This window comes from Panthera onca, chromosome A1, assembly GCF_046562875.1.
Source record: "Panthera onca isolate mPanOnc1 chromosome A1, mPanOnc1 haplotype 2, whole genome shotgun sequence".
NCBI lineage: Eukaryota > Metazoa > Chordata > Mammalia > Carnivora > Felidae > Panthera > Panthera onca.
The window spans coordinates 110,840,449-110,860,194 of NC_138339.1; the positions used below are offsets into that span (position 1 = coordinate 110,840,449).

Sequence of the window (19,746 nt, forward strand, 5' to 3'; positions counted from 1 at the left end):
TGTGTTTATTAAATTTTCATTGGTTTTGGTTAATATTTTGGGACGTCTGAGACGTAGAGTGGTTTTAGCTTGGGAGAGTGCTTTTTATTATTCCCACTCAACCATTTGAGGTAAATTAAATTTAAATTATATCTTTGGACAGAGTTGGCAATGATGAGATAGAAGGTCTAAATGCAAAGTTAAATTACCCATTTCTAAATTCCTGGCAAACCAAGCTTTTGATAATTGATGAACTGGGAAAGAATAGAAGAAGCCAGTATGACAAATCTAGGCTATAATATGTTGTATAATGTATATTAAGGTGGGATTATGATACAGATTTTTCAGTGATCAAAACGTTGTGAAGAGTGTAACTTTTCCTGCAAGTAAGATGTATACATAAAGCCACAAAAACTTCTGCAGGAATATTATAATAATTGGAATTACTTATTAATGGAGAGGAAAGATGTAAAGAGCAACTTAATAATGTTCTCCATGTGTGTGGTGGTGTTATATTATTAGGTGGAAATTCTTGAGAACAGGGACATGTCTCACATGTATCAAGTGCAGTGTTTTACAGATAGTTGGCATATCCATAAAAATACTTATTTATGTTTCAAAGACAAAAAAAGTGACCAAAAGGCAAGAACATCCTTTTGAATAGTTTTGTGACATTATTAAATTTTCCAAATTCTCCTTGGCCCCTTGAGTTTACTTTGAGTCTATCAAAGTGATGACCTGTTACTTATCCTTCTTATCCTTATTGAGTCTAGATTCCCATTACAGTCATGTAATAGGGAACAAAAAGGATAGGCTGGCTGGTTTATGTGATATTTTGAAGGCTTCTTGCCTCCTTTTCTGTAAATTTCCTGCCTACCTCTTTCTCTGAGGCCCATTGGTAGACCATGTGCACATAGGCCTGCATACTTTCCTTGTCCAGCCTCATGGTTGGCCACAGCATGATGAACTGATACTAAGTATAAAACCAGGTTAACTGTGTTTTCTTTGTGCATGTACATTGCATTCAATAAAAAAAAAACAAAAAACAAAAACGAAAACGGATACAGACAACTCTTTTCCAAGATCTGTCAGGAATAACACTTATAAAAGCTATTCCGAAGTTCAAGATGATTAAGAAACAGAAGATCTTAGAAATATGGCCTCCTCTCATGGGGCCTACTATGCATTTGCATTTGTATGGAAACTGTTTTTGTTTTTGTTTTGCATATTTTTAGCAAGAATGATGAAATGTTTGTTCAGGGATACAGCTGCTTACAATCAACCGCATACTTATCTTGGGAGGAAGTAATTCGTGGCATTATGGATTAGTGAGACATTAAACTAATTGTTTCAATCGATGAAGCTTGGAGTATTTCAAAGGAGGAAGCAGGCAAGAATGATGGTTATGTTGGCTGCTAGGTTAACATGGTACCAAACAAGAGTCTCTCATAATTTTCATTATTTTAGTCAATCAAATTAAGTTATTTTATGACAAGTGTATACAGAATATTAAAAGGTGAGAGGGTTTTTAAGGAGACCAAGAAAAAGCCATTTTCACTTTGTCCCATTGGCCTTGGGATGGGAAGGCCCAGAATGTTTATCTGTTCTTTTTAGTTTGATCCTTTCTCTTTAGTTACAGTGGTACTGGAGGAAGGCTTTCTTTTAGTTTTTACTGGCTTTATCTTTCACTCTCCTCTGAGGGTAGAGTTCTGTTTGGATCTAGTTGTTTAGTCTTGTATTCTGCTAGCCCAGAACTGGCCATTGCACTTGCACTGCTTCTCCCTTCCACACTGTCAGAGCAATTGAGAAGACTGGCCAAACTCTCCCTCATGAGGCTACTTGCCATTTCCCCAAGGCGTGGGCAGCTCTGGTTTGTCTCTCCACTTGGCAATGTCAATCTGTAGTCTGTGTGTGGATTCTTGGGGGCATTTACTGCTATATCTGTAGAGGGCTAGGCATTTCTTCTTGTTCCTCTTTGGTCCCGGATACAACTGGATCTTTGCCTTGCTGTTTGCATGGGATATGGCTGGGACCACATTGTTCCAGGCTTCTTATTGTTACCCTAACTTTGGAATATGCTTTGCCTGATACACTATCTTTTAAAGGTTGGTTGAGGATCACATAGAGTTTTACAATCAAAATGAATCACAGGACCCAGTGTAAAATCTCCTTTTTAGAATATCTTTATGAAAAACAGTGTAAGTTTTTATTAGTCTGAAATAATTTAGTTAGAGGCAGAAATAGATTAACTCAACTCTGATTCTAGGATTTCATAATATAGCAATGACAAAATACTAAAAAGCTTTGAAAATTGCTTTATAACTTGTCTATTACATATGTGAGATAATTATCACCTTGGTCAACTGTGTTAAGCCTAGGAAAACATCAAATATTTCAAACAAAATAATCATTGTCTACATTTAATAAAAATGCCTTTCAGAAGATGTAAAAGAAAGAGTGGGTTTCTCTTAAAATGCAAGTAAGCCATTGATTTTCCTCCTTGTTTTATAATAGATTTCGATTTAGACATAAAGTATTCATGTAAGCAAATGTATAATGTCCTTTTAAATAACGTCAATTTTCCCCATGAAAACTTTTGTGATCTTGAATATCTATACACACCATACATATGCACAGAGACTAATCCTCATAAGTGATCGTCCCAGTAATGTTTCTTCTTTCTCTCTTTCTCTTTTTTTAACAGGGCCTAATTGTTCAGATTTGAAGCAGCCTATGTATTTAGGATTTGAAAAGGATGTCTTTAAAACTATAGCAGATTACTATGGTCACTTGAAAGAGCCTCTACTTACATTTCATCTTTTTGATGCCTTTGTCAGTGTATTAGGTAAGTTGGAATATAATGAACGTGTGTCTGTATTATTGATATGGAATCATTTCATTTTCCAGTGTCTTGAGATTTCCATTAGTCAAACCTCCATAGCGTTTCTAAAATAAAAAGGGATGAGGTGCTTGCCTGGTTACAGTCCTGCTCTGTGAAGGAGGAAAAGAAAATGGTTAAGCTCTGTTAAGAAGCTCAAGTCAAGGACCAATAGTTTTTACTTGATAAGAAAGAATAATATGCTATGTGTCACTTTTGTGCAAAACAGTACAACTTCTTTGGTAGAGAAGAATGTCAGTTTGATATTGACTGTTGCAGTAGATATACTCCTCTGGATGTGCCTTTATGAACAGTCATGTATGGGAGACAGATTTTCATTTAGAAATCTAATTTCTTTTCATAGAAGGAACAGGTTTCTGTAGGGCTATTTGTTATTTGTAACATGAAAAATAAATATAGTAACTTTATCATTCTCTGAAACTTGTTACTATTCTTCACATAGATCTGTATGTCAGAATTTACAGTGTCACAAAAGCAGGGTAGAGAGGAAAAAAAAATCAGTGTTATTGCTGTAGGCCTTTTTGGTATTGTTCCTTTCTTCTTGCATATCAGATTTTCCTGTTGCTATTGTGATTGTTCAATAAATATTATTCTTTTATTGTTTGCTTTAATGACCGATCATTGTGTAGATATCGTACTCTGTTGTGTAAATTAGTAGGAATTTGCATGCTCTTGTTCCTGAGTACTGGGGAGCTTAGCCCCCTGCCCTGCCCTGCCCCGCCCTGCCCTTTCTTCTGCTTTCCATCTTATTGGAAAGTATGGATGCCACCATAGAAAATACTCATAGTATGAGTAATTTACCTGATCTCATAGTACAGTACTTTAAATTTTAAGATTCTGTAAGTTTTCTGATAAGAAGAAACAAAGTACAAAACTATAAATCATGCGCTTAAGAGTGAGGTTGTTTTTAGAGGGATTAGTATTGGGAACAGATGAGAGGATTAGGCCTGTTACAGGTGTTTGAGACCACTGGGCTGTCTTGGTATTTTGTTTTCAACCAAAGGGGATCGAGTGCTTATGTCCTTTTGAACATCGTACCTAATGATGAATACTGGCTGTTGTTTAATATGCATTTGGATTCATTGAGTAGATTCTTTTAGCCACTCACTGCCATGTGCCACTGGTAAAATAAGAATTCTAAAGACTGGAATAAAAATTACTTAGGTTTTCTTTTCATTTTCCATTTTCATAATGTTATGTAGTAAAAATGATCTGGTTTGGAAACACAAGTACTTGGAACTTTTTTTGGAGAACAGATTCCAGTGTGAATCAGCTGTGTTTATGACATCACTGATCTGTTCTACCACAATTGTTCATTTTGATCTCTGCTAGGAATTAAAGCTGATTATTTCCAAATTGATGTCAGAATCAGCCTCCTTCTAAAGTATCACTTATACAGGGTTTAGGGTGGAGAAGGATGGATAGATTGGAGAATTTTGGCAGTTAAGTATCAGCAAGAATAGACTAATGTGTGCAGATAGTCAAGATTTATTATCCTTCTCTGATCCAGTCCTTCTCAAGTGAACATGTTTGAGACACCTTGCGATGAAAACCATATATTTTAGATCCTCATGCAGTAAAAGGAGAAATATAAAGACGTATAGATTATCATAAATTTGATCATTTGATCAATGAAGATCATCTAGTATAGTAATCTTGTTAAGAGTCTGTGGGAAAAGGTATTATATATAGATATGTGCAAAGCAGATATATAGGTTGAATCTTGGTGTGGTTGACTCAATTCTTCAAACCTTTTGACTTACTTGGACTGCAGTAGGATGCTATTAGATTAGATAAGTAAGTAATAAAGTAGGTAATCAGCATACTTTGTGTAGCAGCTAAAAATCCTATAGCATTTTCAGTGGAAATAGTTTTCAGTTTAATTAATGGGCTTTTTTGAGGTTGATTCTCTTGCTTCTAGAATGAAATAATGCTAGCTTGATGTAAAAGTTGTGACCTTGAGAGCTGTTAGTCATTGATATGTGAAAAAAAAAAAATCTAAGAGTTCTTAAACATAAAAAAAAGAAAAAAGAAAAAAAAGATTTTTTGGAGCTATGAGAATTATTCTTTAATCACTAGAAAATGATTTAATTTGGGTCAGCAGTCTGACCAAACAACATAGCTGTATATAATAATAAATTTTCATTTCTAAAATGTCAGTTTGTTATTAAGATAGAATTTGGCTGACTCTTAAGTGGGGTGAATGAGATGGTGTAGCATCCTTCACTCCATTCCATGTGTACCCTAGAATCCACTGAGCTGTGTAGCTTGCTGTAATTTGTCATATTGAGGAAAAATGGACACCCGTAGGAGGCACAAAAAGGCATAGCAGCAGGGGATGGTGTTTGGACAGTTGAGAGACTTGTGGGTTGTATAATGTTATAATCTTAGTTCCCAAACTGGTGATCTCTGGGCCAGATCTGAGTTATAAATACATCTGATTTGATCTCTGTGTTTTGTTTTATTTTGTTTTGTTAATGTTTATTTATTTTTGAGAGAGAGAGACAGAGACAGAGATGGAGACAGAGTATGGGCGGGGCATGGCAGAGGGAGACTCAGAATCAGAAGCAGGCTCCAGGCTCTGAGCCATCAGCACAAAGCCCAACGTGTGGCTTGAACTCCCGAACTGTGAGCTTGAGCTGAAGTCAGACGCTCAACCGACTAAGCCACCCTGGCACACCGACCCCTGTGTTTTAAAAAGAAAATGTAATTAATTGCCAAACTTTAAGAAACAGGAAGTTCAGATAAGAATTTGTAAATTTGTGAAGAGAAAAAGTGGAAAATGTGGCTGCTCTGGGCTTGAATTTACATGGGCACCAACTGTCGCATCTGTGTGGCTAGTGCCACCACTAGAAGGAGCAAGTGTTCCAGGGACACAAACTCCAATTTGCAGTGCTTCCCACTGCTTCTCAGACTCTCAAGCTAAGTTCACTTGACTCTTTGCTCATTTATCCCTTTTGTCTGCTCCTGCAGGCACTTGGGCTTTTGGCTCTGGTTTATTTGCTCAGAGGCTGGAATACTGAGTAGCTCTTTCCTGCTCCCTACCTTCTAAAATGTCAAGTTTAGAAAATGCCATTGAAATTCACTAGATTGATCGTACACTGGATTATCAAACTAAATAGCTGAGATCTTCTATGTATTTTTTAAGCCAGAGACACCTATAAGGGTTAACTTTCCAATCTTTGATTCTTTTGTCTGATGACTTCTCAGATATCCTGTGGAGCTATATGCCATCATGGACTTATTTCCTCTTGTTACGTTCTTCAAGTTATCTTAGGGTCTGTGTCCCATAGTAATTCTTAAGGGAAAACAATTCTTTTTTTCAGAGAGTGCCTAGTTGGTTTGCTTGACCAGACAGAGGGCTCTTGCCCATGTTAGTCCAAAGTTCTTGCTGGTGGTTCTCTTTGCTCTCAGAGCCCAGGGCTTATGGCTGGAGTTTTTGAAGATGTAGATGAGTCAAGGTAAGGATGTTGAATCACCTCCAAATAAAATGACTACTGTTAAGTCAGTTGCTGGAATAAAGTGGGGTTAGTTGCTCCTTAAATATAGCAATTTAGGAAAGTGCCTAGGTATTTCTTGGCTATAACAAAATATCTAAGCTGTTTGTAAATATACCAGTAATCACTAGGATAGCTGATAAAACTTCTGGGGGAAAAAACTTAAGACTTTTCTCATACCATTCATCAGGATAAATTCCAGCTGAATTAGAGAATTAAATGTAAAAAATGTACATCTAAAATATAGTTGATGTTGGGTGGGTGAAGGACTTTCTCAGCCTGAAAGCAAAAGAAGTCATAAAAGTGCTATAGCAGTTTGGGACTCTTCATGTAGGAAAGGGCATCATGTTGTGGTAGGTGAATCTGTGTCTACTTTTAAGCAATTCAAAGACGACTTGTTTGTGTTTCCTTAAAAGCCCCTAGAGAAATAGTCTCTCTTGATATGTCTTTCTTTAGGCAGGGAGTTCTGACCAATTGATGTGTAGTCTGAATTCTTTTGCCTTAGTATAAACCTTTTCCTTTTTATACCTCTTCTCTGTGAAAATGAAACTTTTTTTTTTTTTTATTCCTTTCGTTGTTCGAAAACTTGAGTCTTCTTGAGTCTCTCCTTCTCTGGCTGAACAGACTCGATCCCACTGGCCTTTTGGGGAATGCTGGGCCCTTTCAAAAGTCTTCATATTTCACTATTTTTTTTTTTGAAGCTCCCATAAGGGATCGCTTATTGATAACATAGCATATATTAGTAGAAATGCCATTTCTTCTTTACAGAAATAAAAATTTGTGTTTGTAATGATTTGAGAATGGAAATCTGATGTAACCACTAGAGAATGGGAAGGAGGGTGACAAAGGTAGTTGTCATACAAAGCACTGACAACTCTGAAGCCTGTCATCTGATCTTCATGGCTGAGGTGTCACCTAATCTCTAATCATAGAGAATATTATTTTAATTTTACTTATTTTTATCATAAGGAACACTTGGATTTTTTTGAGTATTCAATTATTTATTCACTCATCCTTCATCACTGGGGCTAAATAATGAAATGTTTCCCTGATTGAAAAAGTCTCAAAGATGAATTATTTGGTGGATTATTATCTTTTCATTATTTTATTCTTTTTTTGTTTGTTCATTATTTTATTCTTATTTTACCAATGGAAACATCTCCAAACTCAAGAACTTGGTTTGTTCACTGAGGTGTACCCACTTAGATGACTCACTCTGCCTTTCTAGACCCTGTTTTTTTCATTGGTAAATGGCAGTAATGCCTATTATACTTTTAGATATGAAAACATGAAATTTAAAGTAGTGGGTTACACTTGTTTTCCTACTAAGTTTCATTTTTTTTGTTTTGAAAAATACAAAAAAATGGCAAAATGTATAAATTAAGATAGGATAATCATATGTTGCTAGCTAGCCATATCTTCTTTCAAATGATAGCAAGATTTTTTTAATGTGAAACTACTTGTGATACATCTTTATAATCCATGATTGGGATAAGCACTAGTATATCATTCTGAAATGCAAGAAACGAGTTACCTTTGGGGCTGCCAAAGGTACTTGTCATTTTCTTGCAAAGGAAGACTCAGTATTTTTATGGTGATGTTGAGGTTGAAGAAATGATGAAAGATGAAAAGTTACTCTTTTAGCTTTTGTTCAGCAAAGTGAAATTAATCCAAAGAATAAAGTAGTTAGTCTTTTAAACTCTTTGGTTATAAAATGAGGAGAGCCTACTAATATCCCTCAGGAGCTCTTAAAACCTAAAACAGCCCCCAAGAAGCTCTTTAAAATCAGTAGTAGTTTATGATCTTGAAGAATCCAATAGTATTTGTTGAAGATGTGCTTTGAGTTCAACTGTATACCATCATGTGTATTTTAAAACTAAATTCTCTTGCAATCATTTCCCCGAGTTCTGTAGTGTGCTTTTGTCAGTAACATTTTATGAAAGAAAATAAACGTAATGGTCAGCAATGAGAAAGAAGTTAGGAAACAGAGAAATCAGATTAAACTGTTTTTGAGAATCTAAGTATTCTGCATGTGTTTGAACTGAGGAAAGCATTATGTCGCACTCCAACATTCAAAAGCAGAACTAAAGTGAGTCCTGCTTTGACATTTGGACAGATTGAAAAATAACATCCTTGGAACTGGTTGCCAAGAAGGACTGAAGTATTACAGGCGCTTCAAATCTCAGCTTTTCCCCATACGTCTTCCCTTTGATCATATTCATACCACTTCATGGATCACCCATGTGCTAAGGATTTCCACTCCTTACTTTCATCCTCGATCTGTCTCCTGAGCTCTGACCAGAATATCTCTCTGGCTCTGGCTGTGTATTCCTGGATGTTTGTTATACAAGAGCCTTGGTTCAAATTCAGGAGTCTTTGTAAGCCACTATTTCAGAAACTGTGTGTTGGATGTGAATTCTCTGTAGTAGAACAGTGTTAAAAAGACAGAATATACATAGTAGGTATATTTGTAGACTTTGTTTTAAATACCTATGTATATGCGTATATATTGTGACGTAACATATATTTCTTAATTTTTGTTGTAGTAAAAAATTTTTGAAAAAACCCCTACTTTAAATTTCATCTCCATTTACCTACATAGTAAGATGACTATGAGGATTTAATGAATGAGAAAATCTCTCAAAGTGTAATATTTCTCAGATATTACTAGTAATAGTAGTTAATGGTGAAAGATGCTTATGCTAAATGTGGTTTGTCCTTTAAATTTCGATAAAAAAATAACTTTTTACTTATGGATCATATATATTTTTTTAAGTTTATTTATTTTGAGAGAGAGAGGGTGGGGGAGAGGGAGAACACAAACACAGAAGAGGCAGAGAGGGAGAGAATCCCAAGAAGGCTTGGTGCTGTCAGCCCAGAGCCTGATGTGGGGCTTGAACCCATGAACTGTGAGATCATGACATGAGCCAAAATCAAGAATCGGCCACTTAACCTACTGAGCCACCCAGGCGGCCCCTATGGATCATATTGTTTAGAGTTACATTCAATTTTTCCTTCTTTTTGTGGTGGAATTAGCATTTTAAAGTGGTTTGGAGGTTTCTTCAGGGTTACACTACATTGTAGTTTTACTTGATGAGAGAGAAATGAGGAGAAGAAATGGTTTTATGTGCTCTCTCTGGTATAAAGGAACTAGTTTCAGATTTCACTATGTTGAGAAATTCTCTTCTTTTTACCATCTACTTCTGCCCCCAGTTGAAGAATGCAGAGTGATATTTTGACTATCTGCGTATGAAATATTTGTGCATATTCTTTGAGCCAACATTTCTACTTATAGGAATTTATCCTTAGGAAATAATTGGCCACATGGACAAAGTCAGTAATATAGAATGGTATTGAGGCGTGTCTGCCCTAGACCATGTAAGTAAGCTCACACCCCACTTTGCCACTAACTAGCTGTGTGATTTGGGCAAGTGACCTCATTTCTTTAAGCCTCACTGTCTTTATCTGTAAGTGGGATTAATGATGGTTAAATACCTTATAGAGTTTTTGTAAAGATTAAACGAGATAATGTTTAGTGTTTAGAACACTATTAGGTACATAATAAAGTATGTTTAATGTTAATTCCATTAATGTTAACTATTTTCTTCTCCCATAAAAAAATTAGTTTTATTATTATATATATTATATATATATTATATATATATAATATATATATATTAGCTGCTCTTATTTTTTTATTCTGATTTTTAAAGACAGAAAAATAAGCTTCAAAACCACTGTCACGCTTTTAAAATTCCTTTCTGTAGTGGAAGATCTTGTACTTTAGTTCAAAAAGTATTTTGTGAAATTCATGTGCTTTTACATGTAGTAGAACTATCTACTCTCATCAAGATTAATGGCATGGAAGTGTTGCAAATTGCCACATTCTACAAATATTTTTACTTTTAATCTAGTCTTCTATTTTTCTCTGGCATGTATAGTGATGTGATAAACTGGGGCACAGTTAAATGTCTTTGGGACCATGTTTTTCCCCTTGTCTATAATATCTATATTTCTAATGCTAAGGGAATTCTAGGACTATGACTTTTTATGCTATTGCCTCTTGAAACTTTCCAAAATATTTAAAAAGAATAATTTATAAAGTATTCCCCTGCCAGTTTTCTAAACTTCCTACCAGTTAATATTTTTGTGATTACAAGTTGTGGCTTTGATGTGGTTGAGCAATGCTATTAGTTTATGTCTCCTTTATTCCCTAGGTTCAATTTCTTTTAAAATATAGATTTACTTAATGGCTACTAGAGCTTGAAGACTTTTTTTTTCAGATTCCTGAAGATTTTGGTGGTAGACTCCTTAATGATATAACACGATGATGGATGGCTGACAGATAAACTTTTTAAACCTACTCCAAAATTATTATTTTTTTTCTTTAGGACTCTTAGAATAGTCAAGAAAAATATATCTGTCAGTGTTAATAAAGGATATAGAGTATGGTATTAATTCAAGAGTGTAATCTTTTAATTAGCAATTAATAATTGCTGACCGTCAATTTTAAAACTAAATTAAAACCAAGTAGAGTTTATTGGAAGCAGGTTGATGATTATATGTTGATAATTATGTGTGTAAGGGAGGAAGAACACATTGGTGTGAATCCCAGGTGTATTTTGTGTTTATTTATTTTTGAGAGAGAGACGGGGGTGGGGGAGGGGCAGAGAGAGAGGGAGACACAGAATTGAAAGCAGGCTCCAGGCTCTGAGCTGTTAGCACAGAGCCCAACATAGGCCTTGAACTCACAGACTATGAGAGGATGACCTGAGCTGAAGTCGTATGCTCAATTGATGAGCCACCCAGGTGTCCCCCGGATGTATTCTTGGGGCAAGTCTTAACTACTTTGGCATAGCCTTTTTATAAAACAGTTTGGCATTTCTTTAAAAAAGGTTAAACATTGCCATATGAGTCAGCAGTTCCACTCTTAGCTATATACCAAACAGTCGATAACATATGTCACACAACCACTAAATGTTGATGGCAGCATTATTCATAACAACCAAAAAGTGGAAATAATGGAGATCTCCATGAAATGATGAATGAGGGAGGAGCCAAGATGGCAGAACAGCATGGAAGCTTTTTGTGTGTCTCGCATCCATGAAATACAGCCAGACCAACACTAAACCATCTTACACACCTAGAAAACCGATCTGAGGATTAACACAACAATCTGCACAACTTGAACCACTGAACTCAGCAGGTACGTGGTGGGGAGAGGTAAACTTGGGGAGCGAGAAGCCACGAAAAGGGAGGTGCTTTTGTGGGTGGAGAGAGGACAGATACGGGGTGGGGGGATATGGGAAAAGCACCCCTCCCAAAAGCAGCTGGAGAGAAAGTGGAAAATTGGAAACAGCCGCAGGGACTAAACTGAAAAGGGAGAAAGGAGAAAGAAGAGGGTTTAAATTCCATTAAGACTGTAAACAAGGGGAGCGCAAAGACTGCAACTCCACAGCTTGATACCTGGTGGTCGCAGGATATATTCAGTGTGCTGAATCAGAAAAATATGCAGCCAAGAATTTTTTATCCAGCAAGGCTGTCATTCAAAATAGAAGGAGAGATAAAAAGTTTCCCAGACAAAAATTAAAGGAGTTTGTGACCACTAAACCAGCGCTGCAAGAAATTTTAAGGGGGACTTTTCTGAGGGGGGAAAAGATGAAAATATATATATACACACCAAAAGCAACAAAAGATTAGAAACGACCAGAAAACACCACCAACACTCCAACTCTATAAGCATCATAATGACAACAAATTCATATCTTTCAGTACTCACTCTAAATGTCAATGGACTCAATGCTCCAATCAAAAGACATAGGTTAACAGAATGGATAAGAAAACAATATCCATCTATATGCTGTTTACAAGAGACCCACTTTAGACCTAAAGATACCTTCAGATTGAAAATAAGGGGATGGAGAACCATCTATCATGCTAATGGCCGATGAAAGAAAGCCATGTTTATATCACTCAATCTAGACTTTAAAATAAAGATTGTAAGAAGAGATGAAGAAGGGCATTATATCATAATTAAGGGGTCTATCCACCAAGAAGACCTAACAATTGTAAACATTTATGCTCCAAATATGAGAGCACTCAAATATATAAATCAATTAATCACAAACATAAAGACACTCATTGATAATAATACCATTATAGTAGGGGACTTCAACACCCTCCTTCAGCAATGGACAGATCATCTAAACACAAAATCAACAAGGAAACAATGGCTTTGAATGACACACTGGACCAGATGGACTTAACAGATATGTTCAGAACATTTCATCCTAAAGCAGCAGAATATACATTCTTCTCCAGTGCACATGAAACGTTCTCCAGAATAGACCATATACTGGGACACAAATCAGCCCTAAGTAAGTACAAAAAGATCAAGATCATACCGTGCATATTTTCAGACCATAATGCTATGAAACTCGAAATCAACCACAAGAAAAAATTTGCAAAGGTAACAAATACTTGGAGACTGAAGAACATCCTAGTAAAGAATGAATGGGCTAACCAAGCAGTTAAAGAGGAAATTAAAAAATATATGGAAGTCAATGAAACTGATAACACCACAACCCCAAACCTCTGGGACACAGCAAAGGCAGTCATAAGAGGAAAGTATATAGCAATCCAGGCCTTCCTAAAGAAGGAAGAAAGATCTCAGATACACAGTCTAACCTTATGCCTTAAGGAGATGGGAAAAGAACAGCAAATAAAACCCCAAACCAGCAGAAGACAGGAAATAATAAAGATTAGAGCAGAAATTAATGCTATCGAAACCAAAAAAACAGATCAATGAAACTAGAAGCTTGTTCTTTGAAAGAATTAACAAAATTGATAAACCACTAGCCAGTTTGATCCAGAAGAAAAAGGAAAGGACCCAAATAAGTAAAATCAAGAATGAAAGAAGAGAGATCACAACCAACACAACAGAAATAAAAACAATAATAAGAGAATATTATGAGCAATTGTATGCCAGTGGGTAATCTGGAAGAAATGGACAAATTCCTAGAAACATATATACTACCAAAACTGAAACAGGAAGAAATAGAAAATTTGAACAGACCCATAACCAGTAAGGAAATCGAATTAGTAATAAAAAATCTGCCAAAAAACAAGTGTCCAGGACCAAATGGCTTTCCAGGGGAATTCTACCAAACATTTAAGGAAGAGTTAACACCTATTCTCTTGAAACTGTTCCAAAAAATAGAAATGGAAGGAAAACTTCCAAACTCTTTCTATGAAGCCAGCATTACCTTGATTCCAAAACCAGACAGAGACCCCACTAAAAAGGAGAACTATAGACTAATTTCCCTGATGAACATGGATACAAAAATCCTCAACAAGATATTAGCCAACCAGATCCAATAATACATTAAAAAAATTATTCACCATGACCAAGTGGGATTTATACCTGGGATGCAGGGCTGGTTCAATATCTGCAAAACAATTCATGGGATTCATCACATCAGTAAAAGAAAGGAAAAGAACCATATGATCCTCTCAATAGATGCAGAGAAAGCATTTGACAAAATACAGCATCCTTTCTTGATAAAAACCCTCAAAGTAGGGATAGAAGGAGCATACCTCGAGGTCATAAAAGCCATATGTGAAGGACCCAACGGCTATATCATCCTCAATGGTGACAAACTGAGAGCTTTCCCCTAAGGTCAGGAACAAGACAGGGATGTCCACTCTCACCACTGTTATTCAACATAGTATTGGAAGTCTTAGCCTCAGCAATCAGACAACACAAAGAAATCAAAGGCATCCAGATGGGCCAGGAGGCGGTCAAACTTTCACTCTTTGCAGATGACATGATACTCTATATGGAAAACCCAAAAGATTCCACCAAAAAACTGCTAGAACTGATTCATGAATTCAGCAAAGTTGCAGGATATAAAATCAACACACAGAAATCAGTTGCATTCCTATACACCAACAATGAAGCGACAGAGAAATCAAGCAATCGATCCCATTTACAGTTGCACCAAAAACCATAAAATACCTAGGAATAAATCTAACCAAAGAGGTAAAAAATCTGAAAATTATAGAAAGCTTATGAAAGAATTTGAAGACACAAAAAAATGAAAAAGATTCCATGCTCCTGGATAGGAAGAACAGATATTGTTAAAATGTTGATAATACCCAAAGCAATCTACATATTCAATGCAATCCCTATGAAAGTAACACCAGCATTCTTCACGGAGCTAGAACAAACAATCCTAAAATTTGTATGGGAGCAGAAAAGACCCCGAATAGCCAAAGCAATCTTGGAAAAGAAAACCAAAGCAGAAGGCATCACAGTCCCAGACTTCAAGCTATACTACAAAGCTGTAATCATCAAGACAGTATGGTACTGGCACAAGAACAGACACTCAGATCAATAGAACAGAATAGAGAACCCAGAAATGGACCCACAAACATATGGCCAATTAATCTTTGACAAAGCAGGAAAGAATATCCAATGGAATAAAGACAGTCTCTTCAGCAAGTGGTGCTGGGAAAACTGGACAGTGACATGCAGAAGAATGAACCTGGACCACTTTCTTACACCATACACAAAAACAAACTCAAAATGGATGAAAGACCTCAATGTAAGACAGGAAGCCATCAAATCCTCAAGGAGAAATCAGGCAAAAACCTCTTTGATCTTGGCCGCAGCAACTTCTTACTCAACTTACTCAACTTCTTGCCTCTTGTCTCTGGAGGCAAGGGAAACAAAAGCAAAAATGAACTACTGGGACCTCATCAAAATAAAAAACTTCTGCACGGTGAAGGAAAAAATCAGCAAAACTAAAAGGCAACCGACAGAATGGGAGAAGATATTTGCAAACAACATATCAGATAAAGGGTTAGTATCCAAAACTTGTAAAGAACTTCAACACCCAAAAAACAAAGAATCCAGTGAAGAAATGGGCAAAAGACATGAATAGACACTTCTCCAAGGTAGACATCCAGATGGTCAACTGACACATGAAAAAATGCTCAACATCACTCATCGTCAGGGAAATACAAATCAAAACCACAGTGAGATACCACCTCACACCTGTCAGCTTGGCTAACATTAACAACTCAGGCAGCAATAGATATTGGTGAGGATGTAGAGAAAGAGGATCTCTTTTGCATTGTTGGTGGGAATGCAAGCTGGTGTAGCCGCTCTGAAAAACAGTATGGAGGTTCCTCAAAAAACTAAAAATAGAACTACCCTACGACCCAGCAATTGCACTACTAGGCATTTATCCATGGGATACAGGTGTGTTGTTTCGAAGGTGCAAACATGCACCCCAATGTTTATAGAAGCACTATCCACAATAGCCAAAGTATGGAAAGAGCCCAAATGTCCATCGATGGATGAATGGATAAAGAAGAGGTGGTATATCTATACAATGGAGTATTACTCGGCAATCAAAAAGAATGAAATCTTGCCATTTGCAACTACGTGGATGGAACTGGAGGGTATTATGCTAAGTGAAATTAATCAGTGAGAGAAAGACAAAAATCATATGACTTCACTCATATGAGGACTTTAAGAGACAAGACGAATTAACATAAGGGAAGGGAAACAAAAATAATATAAAAACAGGGAAGGGGCCAAAACAGAAGAGACTCATAAATATGGAGAACAAACTGAGGTTTGGTGGAGGGGTTGTGGAAAAGGAGATGGGCTAAATGGGTAAGGGGCATTAAGGAATCTACTCCTGAAATCATTGTTTTACTGTATGCTAACCAATTTGGATGTAAATTTTAAAAAATAAAAAATGAAATTAAAAAACAAACTAAAAAGAAAAAAAGTGATGAATGAAAATATTTAATATATCCACACGATAGAATATTATGCAGCCATGAAAAGGAATGAAGTATTGTTACATGCTATAACATGGTTGAACCTTGAAACATTATTCTAAGTGAAAGAAGCCAGACACAAAATACCTTATTTTGTATGATTCCATTTATATGAAATGTTCAAAACAGGCAAATCTGTGGCTGTGATTAGTGTTTTCTACAAGGTGAGGGGAGAAGAGAATGGGGAGTGAGTGTTAATTGGTATGAGGGTTTCTTTTTTGAGTGACAGAAATATTCTGGAATTAGATAGTGGTGATGGACCTAACTTAATAAATATACTAAAAACTGCTGAATTGTACATTTAAAGATAATTTCATAACAAAAAACAGAGAAAAAGAACCAAATTGGACTTTAGGACTTAAAACACAATATTATAAGTGGAAATTTCATTGAATGGGTTTAGGAACAGATTAGACATTGCAGAGGAAAATATCGGTGAACTTGAATATACAGTAATAAAAGCTAGCCTAAAGAAAGCACAGAGGGAACAGGGTCCAGAAACAAAACAAACAACATGCGTCAAACATAGCCCTAGTGACATATAGAGCAATATGAAGTAGTCTAATATACATGTAATTGGAATCCCTGAAGGAGGTCCTTAAAAACTAGCTCATGTATTATATATTTTTTAAACCACATCCCTATCATTCTTGGAACACTTTCTTATTTTCTGGCAGGAAAGGTCCTTATTCTTTCTTTCTCAGGCATTTCTTCAAGGATTCTTGCTTCCTGTGAGTAGAGAATGATATATAGAAGCCAAGATTTAGTAGTTGTTGTGTTCATTTTTATTGGAAATATTGTCTGTAGAAAAAATAATTCTCCAATGACATGAAATGAGTGACCCTGAAATCTGATTTCCAAACTTTCACTTTAAGTACTATTTGGGAGGAGGATAGTGGTTAAATTGTCAGTGTGGAGAGTAATATAAGAGACATCTATGTGCCCATCACCCTAATTTAACACATATACTGTGCAGTGATACAAAACATCTATGTCTTTCTTATATCTAGAAGCTGAACTACTGGGCTGTTTGCTATTTACATCTTTACTAGTTGAAGCAAATTGCTTTCCAGAGTCACAGCAACTTACACATATATTAGAAATATATTTCTGTTGGACCATTTTTTTTTTCTTACCAATACTTGGTTTCATCAGGCATTAAATTTTTTTAATTGGGAAAAATTTAATTACTAAGCATCAAATGCACTTTACATCAATAACTGCAGTACTGAAATTGTGACATTTTAAGTATTTTTCTCAAAAAAGTGTTGATTTCCACCCCCCCCCCCCCCCAGGAAACTTGGAGATTCAACTATATACATTAACATGGCCAGTCTATGTCATTATGGTTTATTCAACGCTAATCTCAACAGGTGTTCATATTTCCATCTACAATAAAGTAGATTGTGAACTTCTTATATTGTTGAATTTTAGCAAAACTCCATGAGATAATTTAAAGGAATATCAAATTTTTGAAGGGCAAACTCCTAAAACTCTACATTGGGATTGCATTTTTGCTTCAAGCTCATCTAACTGGAGAATACAGGCGATTTTTCTTTCTTAATCCCTTGGAGAACTATTTCTGCAATAAGTCTTGTGTCTTCTTAACTATGACTGGGTGGTTTTGAGAAAGGTTATCAGCTCTGTGGTTAGTTTCCCACAGTTGTTAAAATTCTGTCAAAAGCATTTTAATAGTTTACAAGAAAAAACACTTGGTTTTTCAAAGGCCACAGGAACAGGAAAGAAATAGCACTTCTTATTTGTATAAGCACAAACATTTAAAGCTACTCATGCTGCAGGTAAATCCAAGATAGTATTCAGAAGTTCTATAAAAATGAACAAAAGATAATCTTTACTTCTACCGTGCCAAAAGCCAAAATTTAGATCTGCATGGGAGATGCTCTGTAGCAGTTCTCTGGTCTAGTTTAAGAGTTCAGAGTCCTTTTTGGCCCAGTGATGTCCACATGCCAGATAAATTCAGTTCATTAAATGGAAATTAGGGCAAAGACTCCGTTCAACAAAGCACAGGGATATGCTACTAGAAGTGGCTGTTCTTCTATGGCTAATGCAGAATTAAAAATTTTGGAAGGGGAAAAACTGCACCATCCAATAATTCCAGCAGTGAGTGACTCTTGCCATTCCTTGCAAAGAAAATATCACTGCAGAGCTGCAAAGTAGGATCATGGGAAGAAGACAGTATCCACGGACACTTGCCACACAACCAAATGAAACACCTGTCATACTCAGCTTAGTAGACAAAAACATTTCTAGACATCCAAGTGCACTTATGCCACATACATAGCCAAACTGGATTTTGCCAGCCAGTAACAATGTGGCTCCAAAGGCAAGGCAAAAAACCATTGGTCGTGCCAAATCAGTCACATTCATGATGCTGCCATCTGCCACTTGTAATGGATGTAACACTGTTCATGTTTTTTGCCAGATGTGGTCACAATTGATACCTGATTCTTCTAATAAAGGTGGCTTATCCTCAAAGTGTTTTCCATAGACAAGCTAATGTGTTAGAGTGTATGCCTGAGTTGGCTGGAAAATTGGCCCAGTATGTGGCTGTTATGGCTGCCTCATGTCTAGAGGGACAAATTGGCCTTGCTGTGAGTAGTCATAGCCAGCAAACTGTTTGCTATAGGGTCCTCCACTTCCTCCATAGTCATAGGATTGCTGTGATTGGTCATCGATGCTGTAACTTGTCTGGTAGAAATCTGTGTTTGTTATCAAAGCCTTTCATTGTACATGATCAAACGTGGCAGCAGTGTCAGCAACCCCCCAAAACCCCCAAACGTGGCTTAAGATCCCCAACTGGCCCTGTTGCTACATGTTACAAGGCCAAACAATTGCTGGGGCTTTTTAATTTTTGCAATCTGATGTGTGTGAAAAGCAATCTTGTTGCTGTTTATTGGTCATATGGATTTCTTCTTGGGTGAAATACTTTTTCTGTCTTTTACCCATTTTTTTCTCTTGGTTTCTTCTTTCCCTTTTCTTTCTTTCTTTCTTTCGTTCGTTCTTTCTTTCTTTCTTTGTTCTAAAAATATATTCTAGGTACTAATTCTTTATACCTTGTGTCTTGCAAATATTTCATAGTCTGTGGCTTCTCTTTTGGTTTTAATCAAAAGGTAAAAAAAAACCTTTTATGTTCTATTTTGGTCAAATTAATTTACTTGTGTATCTTAAGAAATCTTTCACAAAGAGATTCTGTACTTTTAAGATATTTAAGTTTTGCATTTTTCATGTTTAGGGCTCTAATTTCTCTTGATTTGTTTATTTAAATGAATAAATAATTTATTTTAACTTTATAAAGTTGACTTTATTAAGGTATAATTAACATACATAATATACAATTAATATGCACTCATTTTAAGTAGTTCAGTGAGTTTTGATGAGTTTATACTAGCATAATTAGCATTAAATTAACAGGTCATTTACATTAGTTCTGAAGGTTCTCTTGTGCTCTCTCTTAGTCCCCAACGCCACCACTGGCACCAGACAACCAGAAATAGA

At 36.1% G+C, this 19,746-nt stretch overlaps 1 protein-coding gene and 1 pseudogene across 2 annotated transcripts in view; one reads left to right on the forward strand and one right to left on the reverse strand.

The window, feature by feature from the left end:
* The window catches only part of DEPDC1B (DEP domain containing 1B), an 86,094-nt gene that overhangs the window by 45,533 nt on the left and 20,815 nt on the right, over positions 1–19,746 (forward strand). For both annotated transcript variants that reach the window (XM_060635728.2, XM_060635729.3), the window contains one exon: positions 2,684–2,824. In XM_060635728.2, coding sequence (XP_060491711.1) covers positions 2,684–2,824 — 141 coding nt within the window. The remainder of the gene's footprint in view (positions 1–2,683; positions 2,825–19,746) is intronic.
* LOC132681359 (protein YIPF5 pseudogene) lies at positions 18,216–18,976 on the reverse strand (annotated as a pseudogene).